General features: G+C 48.0%; 1 protein-coding gene and 1 long non-coding RNA gene across 3 annotated transcripts in view; one reads left to right on the forward strand and one right to left on the reverse strand.

Moving 5' to 3' along the window:
• The window catches only part of Satb2 (SATB homeobox 2), a 178,698-nt gene extending 171,140 nt beyond the window's left edge, over positions 1-7,558 (reverse strand). The window contains exons 1-3 of one of the 2 annotated variants that reach the window (XM_078017803.1): positions 7,418-7,558; positions 5,286-5,367; positions 598-825 (exon numbers count right to left, since the gene is read on the reverse strand). In XM_078017803.1, the coding sequence (XP_077873929.1) occupies positions 598-766 (169 nt within the window). In that variant the 5' untranslated portion in view covers positions 767-825; positions 5,286-5,367; positions 7,418-7,558. Of the gene's footprint in view, positions 1-597; positions 826-2,176; positions 2,378-5,285; positions 5,368-7,417 lie in introns of those variants that run through there. The other variant, XM_078017802.1, reaches the window with a different exon arrangement.
• Positions 2,499-24,537, forward strand: part of LOC144365598 (uncharacterized) — a 150,571-nt gene continuing 128,532 nt past the window's right edge. The window contains exon 1 of the long non-coding RNA XR_013424223.1: positions 2,499-2,849. This is a non-coding gene — a long non-coding RNA (uncharacterized LOC144365598). The remainder of the gene's footprint in view (positions 2,850-24,537) is intronic.

The following is a 24,537-nucleotide window of genomic DNA, read 5'->3' on the forward strand; positions in this document are numbered from 1 at the left end:
TTTAATTCATAATAAAATTACAAATGCCTTCGTCTAAACTTTACAGACTACAGTAGCATTAAAGCTTCTAAGGGCCTGATAGATCCATGGTGATTCTTTATTTCTCACTTGAAATTAGGTAGGATATAGCCCCAGTTGCCAACTCATTCATCTTAAAGCACTGTCATAACTACAAAGTAACACCAAAGCTTGTTTCTGTACTAGCCTGAGCATTAACAACTATCCCATCAAAGCCATCGCACCTAAACTTCGTCCCTCCAACAGATAGTCTGAGGCTAGGCAAAAGAATTAAATCACTAAAAAGCTCTCTAGGAAATTCTAGAAACAGTTAGCTGGCTGTGACATAAACCTGCCAACACCTCAGCACACAGTGGCAAAGTGCCCAAAAAATGCCACCCTCTGGGTAAACCACTTTCTTGTTTTAACTCGAGATGAAGCTACCAGTTGCAGAGAGGCGACTAGGGCATTATTTGGCAACCTGGAATTGACTTCCTGTAATCCTACACCGAAACAGCGCCTAATCAACCTGAACCCTGACACCCGGGCCATTATCACTGGGCCGCGGGCTGCGCGCGCCTCCCTGCTCCAGGCTGTTACCTCCCACGGCCTTGGCCACTGCGCCGTTGGGCCTCCCGCGGGCTCCCATGGGGCTGCCGTTCTGCTCCAGTCGGGCCACCTTCACCGGGGGAGGCCCCTTGACGTCGGGGCTGCCGCTCCGCCGGTCGGGGCTGTCCCGCAGACACGGGCTCTCGCTCCGCCGCTCCATGCTGCTCCGATTCGGAGACAAAGTTCCCACCGGCAGGTCGCAATAAAACGCGCAGGGACCTAGGGAGGGGGCGGAGGGGAGGGAAGGGGGAGGGAAAAAAAGAGGGAAAACCGCTCACACACGTGATAGACGTTCAGGCCAGTGGCAGAGCGCTGCACCACAGCCACACAAACTTCCTCCCACGCCGCCCGAGGGGCCCAAGGCTGGAAGCAAGTCCAACCTTACCCTGGGCGGCCCAAAAGAAGCCCAGAGCTTGTGGCGCTGCGACCCTGCCCAGTCGGGGCTTCCCTAAGAGTTAGCCCTCGATGGAGCGGCTAGATTAGGCGCCCCTAGATGCCTAGGAGCCCATGGACGCCTAGGAATGGACCATTCATTAGGGCAGGGTTGGTATACACCGTTCCGAGGTACCACAGCCTCGCCGTCTGGGGGTCAGGGTTGCAGAAGAAGGCAACTTTTAAAAAAGGGGTTCGCCCACTCCTGGACAGAGCGGGGGTGTACCCAAGTCCATAACCAAATGAATCCTTGAGAAATATGTTATAAATGGCCAAAGGCCAGGTAAAAAGGACACTTGAATACTCACTTTGTACCTTTACGGAGCATATTTTCTTTTTCTCTCCTCTCTCTCTCTTTCTCTCTCTCTCTCTCTCTCTCTCTCTCTCTCTCTCTCACACACACACACACACACACACAGAGAGAGAGAGAGAGAGAGAGAGAGAGAGAGAGAAACACTCTGCATAATATTAACCCTAACTCCATACTAATACGCATCCCAAAACACTTGGAGGTATTTATAAGAATAACCTCCATCACAAAAGCAGAGACTACAATCGTTAATATTTTGGAGCGTTATCTTCATCTGATCCTAAATGTTTTTATAAAGCTCTTCAGCATAAAACACCAGAGCAAAAATCATGTACATCCTTAGGTTCAGGAGCAGACTTTATCAACTCCAATTTTAAAATCACTTCAGAAAGTTTTCTCTGGGTCCTTTGGCGGTCAGCGCACTCCTTACAGAAGTCGCAGGTCTCGGCACCCCTGAATAGGGGTGGGGTGGGGGCAAGAAGGGAGGAGAAACACCTGATGAAACAACGCTCGCACTGTCGATGACACCCGGGAGAAGCAGAAACCCGGCACTACACAGAGCGATGGGAATCCTCGCGGGCGCGTTGGCCGCGGGAGAGGCCGCGTCGCCGCGGGTCAAGGAGACAAGGTGGGGGTGGCAAAGAGAAGGAGGAAAAGAAGGATGTAAGAGATGCAAAGAGGGAGAGAAAGGGTTGCGGCTGAGGGTTCCACGGCACTGCCTGGCATCTCTGTCCAGAGGAGTGAGAATGGCAAGGAAAGAACTTAGCCAGCCCGGGGCTTCCCCGAACTCCCGAGCACCGCGCGGGAGCCCTCGCACTGCGTACTTACTGCTCACGGTCTGTCTGAAACTTGGCTGGCTGGGGCTCTGTCCATGGAGCAAAAGTAGAGAATCCAGGGTGGAAAGTTTCTGGTGCTTTTCTTTGCAGTGTTCTCCTAGTCTTCCTTTCTCTTTACTCCTTTCCTTTTCCTCTTCCCCGAGTCCTAACGTTTAAGGTCCTGGGTCAGGGTGTCTTCTTCTGGTGCGGAGATGGTTGTTATGATGATGATTGGGGGGGGGGGAGTAGGGGGAGGAGGAGAGGGAAAGGAGGACTCCTCCAAAGGGGCACCGAGCGAGCGGGGGAGGGGACGCCTGAGGAGGGGGGAAGAGAGGAGGCTGAAAGAGCCTTTCACACCTTCGGGAAGTAGACCGATTCTGGAGAGAAAGGGCTGAGAACTGGAAGCCGCCGGAGGCGGCAGCGGCAACGGCGGCGGGTTCGCAGTGCCCCTAGCTCGCGAGGAGGCGCGGCCAGAGCCGTGGGGCCGGTGCCACCAAAAGCCGAGAAGGCGCAGGGACCCGGGACGGCACGCAGAAGAAAATGCGGCTGCCGCCCAAGCTGTCACCTCCAGCCTCTCCCCTCTCGGCCGCCTCTGCCAGCAGCCAGAGCCGGACTCACTGACAAGCCGCAGAGAGAGACACACTGAGAGGGAGATGATTATTAGTTGCGTTGAGTCATCAGGCAAAGTGAGTCCTTTTGGGTTGTCCTCGGTTTCCGATTTCTCCCCCTCCCCCTTTCCGTCCCCAGATCTAGCGCCTTCAAAATAATAATTTGGGGTGGGGGTAGGGGAAGTCTCTGGGTTATTTCGGGATGAGAATGGGGGGGACGGATCTACACCCAAGCCAGACTGGTCCACCGCAATGGAGGAGGGGAGTGGGGGGCGGGGAGGAGGGCTGGGGAGGTTGCGAGGGGAGGGGGGCCCCGCCTGGCAGGAAATTAAACATCAATCAATCAATCGCTGTGAGCACGGCGACCCAACGGCGGCAGGGCTGCGGAGGAGGCAGAGGGACAGGAGAGGGGGTGGGTGAAAGGCAAGGAGGAAAGGAGGAGGAAGGAGAGAGTCGGCGGTGGGAGCAGGGTTGCAAGGACCTCGTGCGCGGGGCGGCGGAGAAACGAAGGCAGAGGACCGATTGCGGCGCGAGGCGAGGGCCTTAGCCGGCGGGTGGGTGCGTCTGAGTGCTGGCGGGCGCCAGGGCCCGGGGTCTAGTCCTCCTCCTTGTGGCGGGTCCAGGGCGCGGCCGCCTCGCCCAGCCCCTAGGCGCACTGGTCCCCGCGCGGAGGCGGAGGCGACCAGGCGGACGCTGGATGCCTAGTCTCCCGGCACAGAGGCGCAGACCGATGCGTAAGAGGCGGCAGCAAGCTGCCTCGGCTCCCGGCTCTGTTAACTGCGAGGAGTACTTTCGACTTTGGAGATAGGAGGGCGATCGCCTCCCCCACCCACCGCCTCCGCCCACCACCCACCGCCTCCGCCCCTCCGAGCAACTTTTCCCGGTGCCTGTGAGCTCCCCCTCCGCGCAGAGCCGACGGTCCGGGCCCGCTGCGCTCCGTGCCTCCGCGCACTCAGGGAAGGCCGCTTCTCCCTCAGAGGTGGCACGGCCGTGGGTCCGGAACAATAGCCCGGGTGTCCCGAATGGCAGGAGCAAGGCCATCCGGGCTGTGGGTGGTACAGAAGAGGGGGTTGCATCGTGGGCGCAGGGCGGGGTGCGTCCCTGGATGGCATCCCTGGAGCGCTCGCAGCGCCGGCGACACCGCGAGCCGCGCAGCTCAGGCCGCCTGGAGGCCGTGAAGCGACGACTGCAACTGCAGTGGGGCTGCCGGTCCTCGGGCTGCGGGACTGGGGCTCTTGGAGACCCCAAGCTGTTCGGGCCCTGAGCTTCGAGCTCGAGGAGGGGTGTGCGGTGAGGACCCAGCCTCCCTGCCTAGAGAGAGGCCGCGCAGGAGCTTCCCTAGCAGGTCCCGCGAAGGCGTAACAGAGGCACAAACTTTTGCCGACTCCCGCGGCCGCGGCCGCCGGCAGCCGAGCTCCAGTCGTGCTGCACATTTAAGGTGGAGCGGGCACTAGCCGAACAGGCTGGACTCTGGGCCGCGCTTTTGTCCCTGACGTCCCGCTTGGACGCGGGACCTCCTTAAGAAAAAGCACGTGGGCAGGGGCCCTAGCCCCCGCGAGACGCCCGGGGCGTCGGTGGACACTAGACGCTGGGACCTTGGGGGAGAAAATGTGAACACGTCTCAGGAGGTCTTGAAGCCAGAAAAGCCCCCTTAGCTGGCTGCGCCTCTTGTCTTTCCTTCACACTTTGACTGTCCCCTCCTAATCCCCAGGACCCCAAGGACTCTCCCACTGCTCGCTGCTCGAGCCGCAAGTCCCCCTTAAGAAGCGCTGACAGTACGGCGGCGCCAGAGGGCCAAACTAAATTCTGTTTCGGGAAACGCGCTCGGGGGCAATTATGGAAATTCGGGACTTGCGAAGGGACAGCTGAACGCTGCGTCCGCCGATTATGCCTGGGACCAGGCCGCTGTCCAGTCGAGGCACAAACTCTCCCTACTGACGATGGGTGGTGCGTTCAAAGTCTAAGAGGCGATGTTTGAGGGGTTCTAGAAGAAAAAGGGTCCCAGAAACGAAACCTGTCCCCAGCCTGAGTCTGGGTGCTAAATCCCAGTGAATTCTGCACCCAGGAGCCTCCCACCAAGTTCCAAAGAAGTAAGAGGCGACCCGAGTGGCGATCCGACCCCAGATGAGAATGGAAACAAACATTAGGGGAGCCTGAGCCCAGGGAGTTTTAGGCATCTCTTTTCTTTTCCCTGTCCCCCCTCCCCAAACTCCATCCTCCCCACCCCCACCCCGTCAAATGAGTTAGAGAAAATGCACAATTCGAAGTCGGTGAGAGCCAAGTGGTTCAAGTTAATCAACCCGTGATGGTAGCTAAAAGATTTTTGGCAGCAAAGAAACAAACTGTAAGTTTGATCAGCAAACTTTTTAAAAAATCTTATATCGTGTCGAAATGAGAAGGGGGTGTTGCAAAAACTAACTACCACTGTCAAACTTATCCGGTTTCCAAAATGGGGAAAGGCGTTATTTCTTACTAATATCTTAACAATGATAGTGACGCCGTTTCCTTCCTTACCTGCTGTTGGAACTGCGGAATCCACCTCCGGATCAATGTCCAGGAACTCTGAAGAATTGATGATATTAGGACTTGAGTACTTCTGGGGGGGAAAAAATGCAAATCGTTTAGCCAGGATCTTTTCTGTCTGATTCGTCACTATTATTATATCTGATGATGCGAATGGTTGGAACGATTCGATCCTAAGTCATTAATGAGCTATTTTATAAACACCACTGTCTGAAGATCTTCATTTACATTTCGCTAAGGATCACTTCACTAACCTCACAAGCTTGTGTCAACAGCAAGATTACAGGGACTTTAGTTACACTCTTATAAACAACACGGCCGTATTGTTAATCAGTTAATATTTTATAAAGTGTAAATATTTTATTATGTTATGAAGGGAACTATTGATTCTAAATTATTAAACCCCCAAGAAGGGTTATTTAAATAAACTATACAATTAAGTACAATTAAATATACATTATGGCTACATTCTGAACCCTAGTAAATTAATTGATTCTTCTTGTCCATTTTTTATAGTGAAAAAGAAATCTATCATTTTGGGCAAAAAAAACCCCAAAATTGTTTAAAATTACATTTAAAAAATAAATGAAAATGCATTTAACATAGAGGAAACTGTGAAATTCGATAAATTATTAACAGAAATGTATTTTGAATGTAGAGTTATGTTTAATAACATGTTTTACAAATTTCTTTCGATTTTAAAAAAGGAAATCTAGGGAGTTTTGCGATGTATGCCGGGTCTGAGGTTTTTTTCCCCTTCAGTTTTGTCCCTAATAAAGGCCTTTTCTGTTTCAAATTACATATGCTTTCTTCTGCACAATTTTTGTATTGACCTTATTTCAACTAAAGTAAGCAGTTATTTCCAGCATGTTTAATTTCTCCAAGAAGACATATTTTAAATAACACTTTTTATTTTTCACTAGGGTTTTCTGCTTTTTAGAACAATAAATAAATTCGATGATTATTCAAAATTTTGCTTGGTTTCAGTTTTATTCCTCTAAATGCTTTATTTCCAAACTTTAAACAAAATCACACTCAAAAAAAAAGAGAGAGAAAGAATTATTATGTTTGTCTTTTTTTAAAAAAATACCTCTACCCAAAACTCACTTTTGCATGTTGCTTAGTATTCAAAACATGAAGTTCATCTTTGGGAGATATTTTTGTCCCTGTTCGCTTTTCACTGACATTTTTGTAGGGAATGTCTGCTCCGACTTCTCTGTCATCCCCCGCCCCCTTTTAATTCCCCTTTAGGTCAGTTGGTTAGTCAAAGGTCGCCAGTCTTTCATAATCACACTGAGATATGTTATTTTAGAAATCAACGAATCTTTATATGCTGGGATTAAATGTGCATGGTTTTTCTTCTTTCCATCTTCTCTCCCTTTTGCTCTCTCTCTCGTCCAGCCTTTCCTTTCCTTTCTCTCTTGGACTGCACTTTTAATGACATTATTTGATTGCTCTTTGTCTACAATGAGGTTGTTACGGTGCGGGCTTTCCACCCAGGTCAACCTTCCTTCTCAGATGCCGGCTCTTGGCCGCCTAGGCCCGACAGTCTGAGCATAGGATGCAGAGGGCCCTGTGCGGGTCTTCAGCTCTCCGCTGAGCTGTCCCAGCCTCTGAAGGCCTAACATTCATCCCCAGCTTTCAAATTTGGTCACTCAGGCAAAGAGGCCCTCCAAGCAGTGCGCTGCCTCTTAGAAAGCACCGGAAAGTTATGCTGTGTTCTCCTTCCTCCTAGAGAAACAACTCCAAGAGATTCTGCCAGCGTCGAAAGCCTTCGACGGCTTCTAGGAACCAAAACGGGCCTGCCTCTTCCCCTGAGCTTGTCCTTCTGGGGGCGGGAGGAGGGCGGGAGAGAATCATTTCTTTCAAACGAAGCCCACGCCAGCTCTAAAGCCAATTTCCGCCGCGTACTGTCTGTGGAGAGAGTTAGGCGACCAACACTTTCCGGACAGCATACCCGCGCAGAGTTTAGACTGGAAATCCAATGCACCAAGAGGACAAGGGCTGGGGGCCAGAACACCGAGGGGGACGCGCCTTGAAGGGCAAGTTGACCAGGATGGGCTCCAGCCCTTTCCCAGACTGCTCTGGGGACTGACCGGAGCCCAGGGGCGGGGGACACTTACTTCGCTATCCGCTTGCCTTCTTCGTTGGCATCGACCAGACAAGTCAACCCGCACCAGGCAAAGATAAATGACTCCTGGCTGCTCCAGCGGCTCTAGCGGCCCGGGCGGGGGCGGAGCAGTGAGGAAGCCGTCGGGCAGCCTAAGCTGGGGCGGCGGAGGTCCTCCTCCTGTCCACAAAAGAACATGCCCCTGCGGCCTGGACAGAGATGCACCCCGGGAAGAGGACTAATTGGGTAGTGAGCAACTAAACCGAGTTAGGTGGGGAGCCTAGCACCCCAGTGGTCCAGGGGAGGAGAGTTGGAGGTATGGGGGAACCGACAGAGCAGAGTCCACGGACAGGGCAAGGAAGGCGCGTTGGTCCACCCAGGAACTGTCTGAGACGAGGACAAGTTTTCTGCTCTGGGGTCTCAAGCATAGGAGAGAATCGTTGCATGTGGGCTTTGCCTGCCCCAAGAGAGGATAACCAGAAGACAAGTTTTAGACACGGGGAAGTCGTTGGGTGGAAGATTTGGATGTCCAGTCAGCTGCCCTGGCTGGGAAGCCTGGGAAGGCAGAGGGCCTTCGGGCTCCGGTCACTACCCTGGTGATACATGGTAACGCCCACCCTGGGGGAGGGGGGTGCGCTCCGGTTCCCTTCATTGTTTTCCAGGATCAAGAACTTAATAGGTGGATCTTAATAGGCGCTCCTTCTGCAGCAGCGCAGCGAGAAAATGACTGTCCTGCTAATCTAGTTTATGTGTAGAAATCGACAGTAAACGACCGAGAGATAACGAGGCAAAGGGGGAAGAAAAGCCAAAAGAGCCGCCGCTACCTCCCCGCCCCCACTTCGGGGCTGCAGCGGCTGGGGCAGTGCTAGCTACCCGGTGCGTTTTCCTCTGGGAAATACCAGAGGGACTTGTGCCCAAGGTGGCGGAGAAGAACCCCGAGGTCTCGGCTAGTTGTTAAGGTCCCTCCACCTTCGAGACCGGGTCACTGCCGGGGTCTCGGCCGGGAATCTAAGCGTCCTCTTCCGACAGCGCCACCGCGTGGGCTATGGCCGAAACCTGCGGCGCTGGCTCTGCAGGCTGTGTCCTGGAGCTAGCCCTTCCTCTTCGCCTACAGTCCAGGAGTTAAGGATGCGACGGGGGGATGGGCGGTCCCTGGACCTGGGCAACTTCCCACCATTCTACACAAAAAACCGCCAGGGCGCTTGCAAAACATCATCACCTTCAGCTAGTCCCAACCCCTTTTAATAAAAGTACACCTGGAAAGTCCAAGCCACGACACTCCAGCCGCACCCCAAACTCAGAGCAACCAGGCCTGCATCGCGAATTACGCGCCCACCCCTAGCAGGAGCCGGCCAGCTCCGGCAGCTGGTCCGAGGAGGACCAAACCAGAGCAGTTTTCTGAGTGCATTGCAGATCTGGGCCCGCGCGGGTCTTGAACTGCTCCTGAGAGGTCAAGAAAGCCTGCTGCTGGACCCAGCGTCCCCGGGCACTTACTGGGACGAGAAAGAGGAGGGTAGTCGGTCTATCAAGCGATCCAAAGTCGTCAGGAGTGACGGGGAACTTAGAGGGCTTCCACTGGCTGGAGCGCTCTTGGTTCTTTCGGTCGCATGAAGCCCCTCAGACACCCTCTCAGTCCACCAAGGCTTGACATCCGGGCTAAGGTCCAGGTGGCCGTGACCGCGATGTCCCTGGACACAGTTCCTTCTCAACCAGCGGTGCTTTCCCTCCCCGCCCTGCGGCCAAGCCCGACGGAGCTGGGCATCACCTCGCGCTGTCCTGGAGCCAAGTCAGGACTTGGGAGCCCCCATGTCGAGCTTAGAGGACTTCACTGGGTAGGTTGGGGCTTTTTATTTTAAATAAATTCGTTTTCCTATTTACCCCACTCTACCCCCTTCGCGCGCGCGCGGGCGCCCGCGTGTGTGTATGTACACACACACACACACACACACACACACACACACACACAGAGTGGGACTGTCAGCTACTGAAAGGGACAACGACCCAGAAAGGTGCAAATTCACCTAGTGCCCACTCAATTACAAAGCTCCCAGCCCTACATAAAATAGGAGCAAGCCCTGGAACCTTGAGCGGCTCCCGGGTCGCAGGGGCGGGTACCCAACAGCGCCCACAGTGAAGCAGCGCTGTGGGAGGGCTGAGTTCTGACACTAAGCAGCCTTTTGGCCTGCTCGCCCATACCCTTATTATTGGTTGTGATCGGTTTATTTCTAAAGTCTAATACCCGATGTCCTACCCTAGATGATGCGGCGCTTTCTCCAAGTTTGCCAGGCCCGACACCCCTACCAAGTGGCTCACCTCGGCTCGCTGTGTTTTGCCTTCGCCCGAGTGCCCAATACCTAGCGAGGGGTGGTGGGTCTGGGAGCCCACACTGGCTGCTCACCTCCAGTAGCTAACAGAAGGTGCCTACGGCGTTGCTCGTCCAGCCTCAAAGCTGATTTAAATAACTAATAAGCTCAGAGAAATTTTATGAGGGGAACTTTTCCTTTTAGTATCAATAAAGCCTAGTAATTGGGTTTGTTGGTTACCTAAGCTCGAGTGAGTCAGTCTCTCTCTCTCTCTCTCTCTCTCTCTCTCTCTCTCTCTCTCTCTCTCTCTCTCTCTCTCCCCCCTCGTTTCTCCCCACCCAGTTTCAAAAACTCGAAACTGTACGCACGTTTGTGTGAGGTGCGCCAGTGTGAGTGTGAATGTGAAAGTTGTTTCAAAAGTCTTTTGCCTGGAGAACAATCATCATTGTCACTATGTGAGCGAAGAGTTTTAAAAGGCGAACTGTTATTATTTCAGACAAGAAAAATTTTGACAATTCATATACTATGACACGGTTCTAAAGATTTTCTCATTTGATGTGATAGAAAGTGTTTCCCTAATAGTTTGCATTTTAATTAACTTTTACTACATTCTGACTCTGCATTGTAGTGATCTCTGTTGTTTTCAGTGAAAACTTCTATACTATATTACATTCTCCATTTATTTTTATTTTCTAATCTTTTTTTAAGCATGTTGTTAATAGTAAAGAATTTTTCCACCTGGGAACCTAGCCCCAACTTAAAAATATAAAATACTTTTTATGATCAATACTGCAAATAGCTCATTCGTTACTATCCCCGGAGTTGTTGGCACCTCTTCAAAACATCTCTGAAATCTAAAAACAATCTAAGCATGTTTTTCTCCAACCACAGGGATCATATTTTTACATATATATATTTCATTTTGTTATACAGAAGTTAAAGATGCCCATTAAGAGGACTTGTTGGAATGTGTTATTCTAAAATTTACCTGAACTTAAATTCTTTACCAAATACAACGGAAATAGTGCTTATTATTGTCAGCCTAACGAAAGAAGAGAATTTCTGAATCGCATTATTATTAGGGTCAAATGCTGGTCAATGAAAAGAACTGGTAGTTCAAGTTTGCAAGTCAAGAGGGAGGAAAATGCTGGATTCTGAAGTTACAAGGAACACACCCCAACCTGTTTACTTATATCTCCCATGTTTCCATGTTTTGGAGAAAATCTCCTAGCTTTCATTCAAAGCTAGGAAATTGATGAATTTTCCTTTGTTAACCTCATTTTAGGTGTGAGACCCAAAGTCTGCTAAGGATTGCCTCTGCTAGATAACTTTTAGAGCAGAATTATTTAGAGATAAACCTAGCCCTTTTCACAATTCAGGAAGAAAGAGGTATCTTTCTGACCCTTCCCAGTGTTGTCTCCTCTCTAATCTCTCCTCTTCCGTCATCCAGCGGAGGGAACGCCAGAATGCCTGATCTTCCTCTCTCTTCTTAAGTTCCCCACTCATCTCACCTTGATACTTAGCTATGGGAGCAGATCTTGAGCTATAATGGGGTTTATACCCCCTGTTTCCTGCTATGTCAGAGGGTTACTGACAGCTTTCCTTTTCATCTGCTCCTTACCTGGCTCCTATGATCACACAACATCCTCACTTGTTGCCATATTCTAATTCCCAGCATCCACCACAGTACATGTGGTCAGTGAACTCTCAATCCGGGTCTTTTGTCCCCAAGCTGGCCATGCCAAAGGAAGGGCTGTCCTCCCAATGTCCGCAGAGTTTGAGGAAGTGGTAGGGAAAGATGAAAGTATTAAGGACGCAAGTGCAGGGCCCAGGAGAGTAACTTAGAGTGTCGGGGATAAGCATCTCAGCCTCCCAGCCAACCTGAGGTCTCACTGGGCCCCCTACCTTTCCATTCCAGGTCCCCTACCCCTGGGCTTTGATTACACATGGCCGCTCTGGGAACCCAGGTTGTCCCTCACTACCTTTCTGCCATCCCAGATTTTGGTTTCAGTTCAGTGTTTCGGAGGATGTGGAAACCCCTATTTTATTCTTTTTCTGTCTTTGCCTCATTTGCACTCCACCCACCCCCTTCCTATTCTTAAGAGCATTCCCCAAGCCTGGTTTCTGCTAGCTCTTCTACCATCTCCCCAAGCTTTGAGCAAGAGCAAGAAGTGATTTGTGTGTTTATAGCAGGTTTAATTAAGACAGTTATGTGCCGTGAACTCTTTGGGCCCCAATCAATGCACTTTGATTTGGAAAGTCAAATAGAATCACATCTTATAAGTGCGGCGGCGCTGCTTAGTCGCCCAGACTGAGGGCAAACGCAGTTGTCCTACACTGGTCTCACTGGACCTGGGCGAATTTCCTGCAGGACTGAGAGTCCTGCGGGTTCCAGGGATCGTCAAGCGGCTCTTCCTGCCACAGAGGCCTTCCTGGTAAGCGCGCAACCGGCTGGAAGCCCTGAGCGCTCTTGGTAGCGGGAGGCTAAGGATCTGGGCGCTGGACTTCTGCGGATCCGGCTTTCGCATAGCTAGAGCTGTCTCCAGCCTGAGGCCTTTGCCCCGCGCCCTCCCCTCACCTCAACCCCACAGTTTGGGTGGAGGCGGAGGGGGAGGAGAGTCTTTACCCAAGTTGAGCATCCAGCAGCTTCCCCTCCCCCCAACTTTCTTAGGTGCTCGGCTGCAGCCCGGGAGTTTTTCTAATTTGTCATCATTGAAAACCTCAGACGACTGGTGTGTAAAACTTAAAGGGCTTTTTAGGAACTCCCTAACTTCAATCATTCAATGGAAGGCCAAGGGGACCAAGGGCAGGGAAGAGGGACACGCGACGAATGTCCCTGTGTGTTCTCCCGGACATTCCTCTCTCTGCCGCCCTATTCCTCCGGAGCGCGCACTTGTCCATCCTTCCCCCAACCCTCCCCCCCGCCCCCACCCCCACCCCCCACGGCCGCCCTGAGTTTTGGGAAATACCGCTGTCACATTCTTTGGCCTTCAGAAAGAAAAGGGTCGGTTCAAGTTCTCTCAGTGCTCTCCTTCCCCAAAACGTAGACCTAGGACACAGAACCTGGGGACCAAAGCCCATAGTGACTGCGGTTCTGGCTATAATCAGTATGGGGTGAACTCGCCTAGATTTCTCTGAGGGCCCCTCTAATTCCAACCTCCACCCCTATCCCTGGCCAGCGATCTAGCCCTTGTCACTCCCTGAAAGTCACAGACCCGCTTCATCGGTATCGTCTATGATTGATTGTCAGTAGATTTGGTATCCAACAAGAGTAACCTCCTTATTTCAAAGCGCTTGAAACATTCTGAGCGTGCCCTGAGCAGAGGGGTGGGTGTGGGGGTATCTCAGAGGAGTTGTCCCGAAATATGCAGGGAACAGTCGCCTTTGCAGTCGTTGAGACCTTGGTAGGGTAAACTCTGGCGAGCTGAGTTTATTTCAGCTTCCGGGCCGCCCGAATAATCTCGCAACCGGGGTTAGGATGATTGGGGCAGGAGGGTTGAGTCTGTCTTTGCTTTTTAACATGCGTTTTTATTTCTGTGGAAGAACACTAGTTTTGGAAGGGTGCAGCTGTTTGTCCCAAAGTGGCTGTGATTCCCCCTCTACCCCCCTTGTGTCAGGCCACAAGGCGTGGGGAACAACAGTCCCGCTTTAGCCTTTGCTTTGGGACTAGTCATCCAGCCGAGGCCCAGGAAACTCGCTGGTGAGTACTTCTTGCTTGTGGCTGGAAGTGGGTTGCGGGAGCTGTTCTAATACTGTGTCCACCCTGGCACCGCCTACCTGAGAGGTGCTTGACTTGAATGAGTCAGCTCCACAATGGAAGGGTCAAAGAACCAGCCATCCTAGATAAATGGACTGTGGCAGCTGCCAACCACTGCCCCCCTCCCCAGGCCCGCCTCTGGGCAGGCATGAGATGGCCAGGGAGCCCCGCCAGAAGCCCCCGCCCCTCAGGCCAAGCTCTGGCCCTGGCAATCTCTGCACTTTGTCATCACGCCCAAGCATTTGACATTCGCAATTATCTGCAAATACCCTGATCGGTTTGTATATGAAACACTTTTTTTCCTGCCTTAAGGTTGGAATCTGGTAAGTTTCAGACAAGTGGTTGGGGGGGGGAGGCGACCCAGGGGACCACAGAGGACTGAATTCGGCAAGGTGGGCGGAGAAAAGGGACAGATCTGCGTGCGCCCCTTATTCCCTTTCATCTCCCTAAGGAAAGGCCTCTTGAAAGCAAAGAAGGGTCCGGTCCACCAGCCTCGGGTCCACCTTTAAAAAGGAACGTCCCCTAATCTGTGGAGAGAGGGAGTCTGAACAGGCAAGAGAGATCTAGCTCCAGGCAACACCCTAAGGTTAATCGTCTTGATAACCGGAAAGGGCGCTGCCTGGCCTGGTAGCCATCACAGGGAGTCAGTCACCAGCTCTCGATCCAGTCGCAGAATTACCAGCTCAAAGAGCCATCCCAGGGAACTTTCTGCTCCGAGCTCTCCCCCCCTTCACCCATTGGTCAGAGGGAAGTAAACTGCGTCCTGTTGCAAAGAAGCGGATGCCCCTTTGACCTTCTTCCGCCTCCCCTTTCCTTGGGCGGATCCTAAATCCAATAGAGAGGGACAGCTTTCCACTCCGACATTGCAGCTATGGAGTACCTGCCCACTACAAACCGTCTACTAAAAGAAAAAGAAAAGAATAGTGGTGGTGAGAGCGGGTAGACTAAAGGAGCGAAGTCATTTGTCTAACTCTTCTGCTTTCTCAGCAGCCTTATCCTGGCGCCTGGGAGAGCTTGGAGAGCTTAGGTGCCCAGAGACCCAGAGGCCAGACGGTGCCCGCGTGTGCGGTGCACACAGCCTGAGCGCCCGGGCTCCGCATTTACTTGCCAACAAGTCGAGCTCCTTTGCAACAGGCATATCAGCAACTTTAGAAACACTTTTTAGGAAACCCCTTCCCCAGGCATTTAACTTGCTACTCTGCAACATACACTGGATTTTGTGACCTTTCACTCTTATTTCTCATTTTCTGAGAAAGTGAGAGGAAAGGGGAAATTGTGCATTACCTTCAAGAAAAATGAGGGGGTAAGTTAGAAACTCTTTCTGTAACAATCCAACTGCTAAATCATTGGTGTATTCCAAAAGGATGGAGAGGAGGAGGAAGAGGAAGAGGAGGAGGAGGAGGAGGAGGAGGAGGAGGAGGAGGAGGAGGAGGAGGAGGAGGAGGAGACGACAAATTTCTTCTTCCATTACCCCTAGCTCTCCCTCGCCCTCAGGACCTGGCCTGCCACCTGGGCTGAGAACCAAGAGTATGAGGCTGGGAGGAAGCCAGCTTTCCGCGCTCAGGCTCAGCCCAGTCTGGCAATAAAGTGTGGGTGGCTCGCGACGGTCTTTATAGTCTTCCGTGGCGCCCTTGCCCCCCGACAGACCCATACCGGATAGGAGGCTGAAGCGACTTTTCCACTCACGGGTCGCAGCACTTGTCCACTGATCCCCAGGAAGTGACCGGCGACTCTGGAGGAGTTTGCCTCTTGCCAGATCCCCTGGGAGCTTGATCTGCTAGTTGAACCACCCTTTGATTAGGCCCTGTCTCGGCTGTGGAAAACCAGGTGCGGCACAGAAGCCCCAGGCTGAGCTGAGACCGGAGAACTTCTCCTTGTATCACAGGAATTACGACTGAAGTGGGACAGGTCAGGTGATACCCATTGCACCTTGCACTGGGTCCGGAACTGCTCTCGGCCTACCTACAGAGGAAATCAAGAAGTCTGGGGGCGGATCAACTCCCCCCCCCCCCGCCACTGCCGTTATTTTCTATCATTTTTTCCTGCCCACATCTTAGTGGGCGTGTGACTGCTCTATTCCAACGGTTTATTCCACAGAAAATACCCTACTGATTAGATTAGACTTTGTATATTTGGTTTTCCAGGCGATACCTTTAGTATTCTTACTCACCCACCCTTTCAGTGGGTACTCACGGTAGCGCCCACTTTGGCAGAATTGATGATCCATTCAGCCCAACCGAGTGCTCATTGCAGTAACCAGCGCATCGCATCGCACCTTTGCTGGGGCATTGCGTACTGCTAGCTAAACGTGCTGGCAACCCCTTATTCCTGCAAGCATCTTCTGGCTTTGAAACCAATTTGTGTTCTATCCTTTCACCCCAAACGGCTTTCCCTTTGGGCACAACTGGAAACCTAGATGTAGGAGGGAAGGGCAGAGCCTGGGGCGTTCCTCAGCTCACCTGAGTCCTTGACTTTGGAGGCCTCAATTAACTATCTGCTGTATCAGGATCGGTGGGTGCAAAGACATTGGGCCCGCGGAGGTGCTCTCTCCCTGAGTCCAGTCTTGGAGGGCAACTGGAGTTGGGGTTGGTTGTGCAGACTACCCAAAGCGTGTGTAGATCCCAAGAAGGGAAAAGGAGCTCCGTGTAACAGGAACGATGGGTTACCTCTTCAGAGATCAGCCTGACTTTGTGAGTAACTTAAGCAGCGCCTCTGAACTCGGGGAACGCGTGATGGTACACCTTCCTGTACCCCCATCCTCACCACCGGATCCTTTCCAGGACTCGCGTCTTTCCCACCACCCCCATGACACCCCCCACCCCGCCCCTCCTCTTAGAGGCGTGCTGTGGGCACTTGGTTTACCCAGCCGGCGCTTCAGATGTTTATTTGCAGCTAATTGCTTGTGCTGGAAAGTGCTGGTTACCGGAGTCCAACGCTTCCGCCTGCTTAGGCTGACCCCGCCGGCTGCCTGCCGCTGGTTGATTCCACTCTCAGAAACCCTGCGACTGGGAGGCGGCTGTTACTCTGGACCAGACCACCAGTGCTGCTTGGGACTCCCAGTAGGGGGAGCCACCAGGGACGCCATGACGACTTGCATACAGGGCCCCAGGTCGGCATTGCAGCCAGGGTCCACCTGGAAAGCGCTGGTGGCTTCCTCCTCTGCCCTCCAGACACTACGCCACAAGCAAAAAAAAAAAAAAAAAAAAAAAAAAAAAAAAAAAAAAAAAAAGAAGAAAGAAAAAAAGAAAGGAAGAAAAAGAAAAGAAAGAAAAACAGGGTCCACCCCACTCCCAATTGGTTTTTGTAGAGCGAAGAGGGCAAAGGAGAACTATAATAGGGCAATTTGTAGTTTGCTCATGTCTATACACATATATGCCCAAACATATATATGCATATGTACATATGGTTGCAACTAGTTTTAGTTCCACAAAATTTGAGCCTCGTTTTAAATATTTTAGGTGATTTAATTTCTTCTCATTGTATTTCCCAAGTCATTTATTTCCAGGAGATTTTAGGTGGTCCCAGCTCAGTTGAGACCCACTGGCTTTGTCCTAATATCAGCAACAGATTCTCGTTTTGATCCCATAGACTTAAGTAAGTGTTTAGAAGTAAGAGTAAGAGACAAGTTTAAAGAGCAACATTAATTTAGGGTCAAGGCAAAAGCAGTTAGCTTAACTGTGAACCTACAGAACATTCTACTGTGTTCAGTGTGTCTGTACACTTGTACTTAGGGACCAGACAGTTCATGATCAATATTCTCCTGATAAAAGACTGCATCTTCTCCTTATACTAAAACACATCCATGGGAACCTGCAACTCATAAGAACTCTCCAAATGCCAAGTCATCAAATCCTCTCTGGAGGGAAGGATAAAAGCAAAGATATTCAGACTTGGAAGGAAACCTAAAAATAATCTAGTCCTAGAGTTATAGTTTATTGGTGAGGAATTTGATCTTAGAGGCAAAGAATCACACTGCAGAGGAGAAAGCCCGGGAACACTAAGCTCAGACTGGAACTCTCCTCTTTTGACTCAGTCTAGTACAGTTTTGACTACAGGCACTATTACCCTTGTGATAATTATTTATCCCCACATATTTCAGAGTTTTTGGTAAGGCATACTCCTTTAATACTATTATTATTTAATATGGATATTGGTACTATTAGTGTTGTAATTATAACAAAGTCTGGAAGATAAATAGGGAGGATGAAATTTAGAAATTGAATTATCTATAACATTGAAATATTTGGGGGAAAATTAAAAATATTGTTTTATATAGCTTAAGAATATTGAGTATATATACACGCTTGAATGAATAAACAAAACAGAAAAGGTGGAATTGGTAGTATCATAAAGGTATTCTTCAAGTTGAGTAATTTTTCTCCAAAATCAGATCCAACCAACTTAGTGCTTAATTTAATTGTGTGGATTTTTTTCTTGTCTTGCTTTTTTTTTTTTTTTTTGCCTTTTGCGAATTCTTTATTTTACTTTTAGTACTGGGGATTGAACCCAGAGGTACTTTACCACTGAGCTACATCCTCAGTCCTTTTTATTTTTTATTTTGAAACAGGATTTTGCTAAGTTGCTGAGGCTGGATTCAGATTTTTGATTCTGCTGCTTTGGCCTCCTAGGTTGCTGGGATTACAGGTGTGCACCACTGCACCTAGCTCTCTTTTATAAATTCTCAAGTGTTAAATTCTGGTGTCATTTTTAAGGTCCAAATGGAATGAAAGGATACATTTTTAAAATTTGAATTGAGAAAAATAAAATTTAATTTCTAAAAATTTGATTCAGCAACAGAAAGTTTCTAAATGAAATATTGTAGGATACCACCCCCCCATGCCATGGTTTTATAATAACCCCTATAAACCCCTATAAATATCAATGACATTTTCTCACTCTATCTATAATTACCTTCTTTTATATTTCCATAAGGTCAATACTAAAATTATTATTTACAGAGCCACTTTACTATTCTTTTTTGTATTCCTGTTCATAAAAGCAATGGAATACATTATCAAATGGAAATGTCTCAGTCTCTTTCCGTAACTAATGTCCAATATTTAGCAAATGGTGCTGTGATGTCATTGAAATGGGTATTGGGCAAGGTACCTATTGATGTATTGATTTCCCTTCTTCAAAGTCCTTTGGGAATTGGGGAGAAAGAAGAAAGTATAGGTTGTCTGAGATTCCCAGTACCTACTCTAAAACACACACACATACACACACACACACATACATACACACACAATTACATTTGGCTGATAAAATTGACAATTCAGAAGTATTGCTTACTGAAATTCATAATAGGATGACATTGAGGTCATTCAGCTGATCAACCCGAATTCCCCCCATCCAGTCATTTTATTTCCTTTTCAAATCTCAACCTTTTAAAAGTCAAAAAATTCCAAATTTTCAGATAGTCTTCAGTGATGGGAGCAGGAGGAAAAGAGGAGGCTCACAGGAAAGAGTGGATATATTTTTTTAATACACTGTTTCTTTCAAACACACAAGCCCACAAATGCTGCTCTAAGGTCCTGTAAGCTCAACAGTATCCAAGAAAACTGGCACTTGCTGCAGATTTCATAAGGGATCTCAGTGTTCCATGGCTTGGTGTAACTTCTCACCTGGGGGGTGAGATCTTCTTATAGCCTAAACCTGTGATGGTTCACAGCAGACTCACGGCAATAAAGAAGGTGCTCTGATTGTCTGGTTTTTCTAGGAGGGAATTTCAAAGCAGGGCTCCTTTCAGCCTCAATCATTAAACCAATTTTTGAGGAGAAAGACTTTTAATTCAAGTCCCAGTAAAAATGCCAATTAAACTGCTCAGAAAAATTTCACATTGTAACATCTGCCTCAGAATTACCACACACAACAGTATCTATAGCCAAGCTGCAAATGTATGAATAAAAACTAACCCTAGACTTCCTCTCCTTTGGAACTAGGGAGGGTTGTGCTGCATTGAATAACAGAGAAACTTTGCTCTAAGGCATTCCAAACACAACTACATAGTAACTGCTTTGTTTTCTTGCTTTCTCTCCCCATTATAAGAGAAACTGAATATTTTTGTCTTCCAAGTTTTCTATACATTTGCCTCTAAGTTTAGCACTGTCATCTAGGAAATCCCTACTCATCAAAGCCACCTGATTATTCATTCTTGTGTGTGCTGGAGTTGGGGGAAGGCACAGGGAGAACATTCTCCTCCTTCCTCTAGCCCTCCCTGCTAGAAAAGGGGTGTATTTACAGGGCATGCAACTCATTTTCCTCCATTTGTGGGCCCCCTCTTGATGCTGGATTCCAAATACATACTCAAGAAGAAGGATCTAACACTGTCTATACCCATTTCTCTATACCAGGAAAGGCTGGTGGTGAAGATGTTGATGAGGGAAGTAGGATGCAGAGGGAAAGGGAAATGGGACCTTCCTCTTTAAAGGGGGGATGCCAGTGTGTGTGACAAATGAATCTTTTTTTAGAAGATAAATTGATTTAAACAATAGAATCCATCTTCTTGCAATGACTTAAAGACAATTAAAATTACTTAAAGATGATTAAAGTTTCTGTAAATATTGGGGGGGGGAGTAATTATGTTTCCAGATTTTAAATCTACACATTAATTCTGTCTTTGCCACTTACTAGTTGCATGAATTTGAGGAGTTCATTCTATCTCTCTGAGTCTCATATTCCTTATCTGTGGAATGGGCATAGTTCAGATAGCTATCACATAAAACTGAGAATTAAACATAATACACTATATAAATTGCACAGCCCCTAGAACATAGTAAAAATAGTAAAAACTAAGAAAATGTTCAGTATACTATTAAGATGTGGTAATTACTTATCTAGTTTCTCTCCCCGCCCCCCGCCCTGTTGATTCATAGGGCAAATGACTGAATTTGAATAAAGAGTCAAATATTGGCTCCCATTGTTTTCTTAGATCCATTTTTTAGACAAAATAACTCAAACTACACTATTATTTCACCCATAAGCAACTTTCTGTGAATTTTATTAAGTATCTCTCACTTGTCCTCACCTGTTTTTGCATCCTTTCTTCCTTTACAACAGCACTCCTCAGCTAGGCTCAGGGGTCAATGTTACCAGGACACTTCTAAGAGGCCATTTCAATATTATCCATAGAAAGCTGTGCTCAGGCATGTAGAACTTTCTGTCGTACACTTTAGAGCTGTGACATTATATTGGTTTGAAGTAGAGAAAAAGAGACTGATTCTTGCTGCAGGAACACAGGACAAGGTGTCATACTAAAAGGGGTGAGAAGACCATAGGCCCAACATTTATTTGACTTCTGCATTAATCATGCACAGTGGCCAATATTGTATGGTGTTGACAAAGAAATAAAACAAAGAAATAATCTGGTTTTCTGAAGGAAAATGGCTACACCTGGCTGGGGTGGGCAATGTTCTTCATTCAGTTTATAAATTGCTATGTTGTTCTCACTGTGATCAGATTTTTCTCAGGCTATATTCTTCCAGCTACACTGCTAATAGGAGCAGCCCCAGGAGAGGGGCAGTGAAAAAGCAGAGTCTTCAGCAGAAGCAATGCCAAGGCATCTCTTCACCTACCTGCAAGACCCAAAGCAAAACCAGGGGCTCTGCAGGAAGCCTCAAAAGGGCTATCTCTCCAGCCTCTAGCAGACAGAAGGGACAGTTCAAGATCAGTTTTCTTCCTCCCGCGGCTTTGGATCTCTTTTCTCTGACTTTCTCAGAGTCCCTCTTTATTCAGGGGGCCCAGCACTGCCTTGGACTGGAGAGGCAGTTATTAAATAGGACACCAGTAGGGAAACACCCAAGGCACTGCTCAGTGGGGTTTTCTTTTTTCATTCTATGTTTTGTCCTTTGTGAGCTCTGCCCAGATATTTACATCAGTTTGAAACATTGGGACAATAAAATTTCAATGACCATGCAAACTATGTTCACTCCCACAAACCAAACACAAATTGATTGCTCTTTACCAATCAATGTTCTTCAGCAGCTTAGGGGGAGACGCCAGGCTGAGAACCCTAGTCCCAAGATAAAAATCCTCAGGCTCTTGGGGCAACTGGGCTATTATAAACTGAGGTGGAACCATGAAGCCCGAAGTAGCAAAGCTCTGCACTTACCCTCCCCTCCTGCAAAAAAGCCATTTGCTTTTATTGCTTCTGTGGCTAAGCTATTTTCAGTCTTGGGAAAGGGAGGAGAATAAGGAGGGGATGGCCCTGGATAATAATCTTCAAACTGAAGTGGATGACAGGTTGAGACTTCCACTGACATCAAAAAACCTCAAAATGCAGTTCTTAGATCCAATCCAGTTTAACAAATATTCTGAGAAACTATTGTTACTATTACCATGTACATTGTACTTCCAAAAGTGAATTCAGAGATATCCATAATTAGCACACCTTGCTAAATGGGGCTTACCTAAGATCAGACTTTCTTCTATGAGGTTCTATAATTGGCTTAACAGTGAAAAGTCAAAGCTGACATCTTATGAACATGACCCTGTTTAAAGGCACACTTAATAATCATTTCAAAATGCTGTATTGTAAGGTAGGAACTGGTTCAGGCACATTGAAAAATATTATATTGCACCCTCTCAGAGCTTACAATCTAAAATCAACTATTAATAAGACTATACTCTGACCACACAGAGGATGAACAAAATACATAAGAAACAGAGATTTTATAGCCATATGCACAATGACACACAAATTTATGTTTTATAGTGTCAAATGCCAAAGAGTTGCATATTTAGAAATCCTGGTCTTTTTTTTTTCTTTTTTTATTGGTTGTTCAAAACATTACAAAGCTCTTGACATATCATGTTTCATACATTAGATTCAAGTTGGATATGAACTCCCATTTTTACCCCAAACACAGATTGCAGTATCACATCGGTTACACATCCACATTTTTACATAATGCCCTATTAGTAACAGTTGTATTCTGCTACCTTTCCTATCCCCTACTATCCCCCCTCCCCTCCCCTCCCATCTTCCCCTCGAAACCTCTTATGTGTGATTTTGTATAACAATGAGGGTCTCCCTCCATTACCATGCAATTTCCCTTTTCTCTCTCTTTCCCTCCCACCTAGTGTATCTGTTTAATGTTGATCTTTTCTTCCTGCTCTTCCTCCCTGCTCTGTTCTTGGTAGAAATCCTGGTCTTAAAGGAGCTAGTTTCTACCCCCCACTGATGGTGTTTGGGTCTTTTCCATGGAGCGAGGGGCACCTCTAATGTTCATGGAAAGTACACCAACCAAGAGAACTATCTGCAACGGTGTGGAAAGAAACCTGGTGTAGACATTGAAGGCCACTTTCTGCTATGTACAGGAGCACATCTCACCAGACCAGTGGTCAGAATAGGTTTTTGGAGACCACATAGTCAACTTGTTTCTAGCATAACCCAAACTCTCCCATTAGCTCTGTATTCCTTTGCATTTATGATTGCCATCCCCGTGAAATCCTCCTAAAAATATGTGTAGGAAGAATGACACACTGGTCTGACACATATTAAGTCATTCAGCTAAGATGTGAATAAAGTTCTCAAAATATAACCACTAACAGACTACCTATTATGTGTTTAGAACTATGCCAGATGGTGTGAGGAAAACAAGGAATTTACAAGATCTCACCCTTGTCCTTAAAGAACTGGGAATTCATTTAAGAGACAAGATTCACTCAGGTAGAACAGTTGGCAACAACGAAGACATAATCGATTTCCAAGGGAGGTGGTGCAGACATAAGTAATATATCATGGAAGTGACAGATAAGCCTAAGAATTAAAATGGTCCAGAAAGGTGAGGTTTTGGCTAGATCTGGAAAGATGGCTGAAACTGAGGTAGGCTGTGAGATGGGGATTGACAAGAACTGGGTGCTGTGAGCAATCTGCTGAGGCTTTGCTTCTGAGCCTGAACTGAGCAAGAAATTTGGTAGCTAGGGTAGGACTGTTTATGGAGGCTTCAAAATTTTCCCCAGAGGATACAGACATGATGGAGAAGAAACTAGAGCTACTAGTTTCTTAAATGCCCTTCTCTTAATTTCTAAGCCCTTTAAAAACTACCTTATCTTCTCAATATTACAAAAAGCATATGTATTTATGGTAGAGGCATTAAAAGGTACGGGTAAGAAAAAAATAAATAAAACAAACCCAGCTCCAACAAAACAAAGGAAAAAGCAATAGAAAAGAATTCTAATGACTTCATTTGGTAAAGCTCGAGGAAAAGAAGGTTCATAATGAAAAGGATTTGGAAGAACTGTCACGACCACAGCAGACAATATGCAGGATGGCAGGAAAAAACAAAAGGTGAGTGGCAAGGAGACAACCTACAAGGTTAGAAAGAGCCTGCTTGTCAGAATCCTGAGGCCCAGACCCAGGGCAGGAGTAGTGGGAATGGGGAGGAGAGGCTGGACCTGAGAGGCCTCTCAGAGGAAGTCCTGGCAGGTGGGATTTCAGGCTTTCCCATAACTGAATATCAGGGAGAGTCCTCACTGCCTATTGAAGTCCCAGCTCCTGGGCACAGGGATCCTTGCCTGGATTTTCCCCCTCCAATTATTTTCTTCCAGAGTTGGGATTACCTAACATCTCAGAAACTGGTATGATTCCAATCAGGTATCCCCAAAGTATATCAAGAGGACACCCCATTTCTAGAAATCACTTTCTGTAAGAGAGATCCTGGAGAATGTTTTTCAGCTTTTCAGAAAAACTTTTCATGGATTCAGTCTCTTGGACACACTTTCTGAAGCCTTCTTCACCCTTAGCCAGTGTAGAAGTGCTCCTGGGCTGGCTGAGGGCCAGATGAACATCTCCTTTGAGAAAGGGAATGTAAACTCCAATGGTCCAAACAGCAATGGCATGTCACAATTCACCACAGCAATTCCTCTGCATTGACAAGTCACTCTCCTCAATTGCTTCATGGTTCTTGAACTCATTTTGCTGTAGTAATTCTTTCCTCCTCTTTTTACAATCCCCAGCAACCTTCCTGTCTTTAACTTATTTTTGAATCACAAGTCAAGAACAGAGCTATATTGCTAAAAGATACTTTTCTAAGCAATTAATATTTTTTTTCTCTGTTAAAAGTGGTTAGA

This window comes from Ictidomys tridecemlineatus, chromosome 7 (assembly GCF_052094955.1).
Source record: "Ictidomys tridecemlineatus isolate mIctTri1 chromosome 7, mIctTri1.hap1, whole genome shotgun sequence".
Taxonomy (NCBI): Eukaryota; Metazoa; Chordata; class Mammalia; order Rodentia; family Sciuridae; genus Ictidomys; species Ictidomys tridecemlineatus.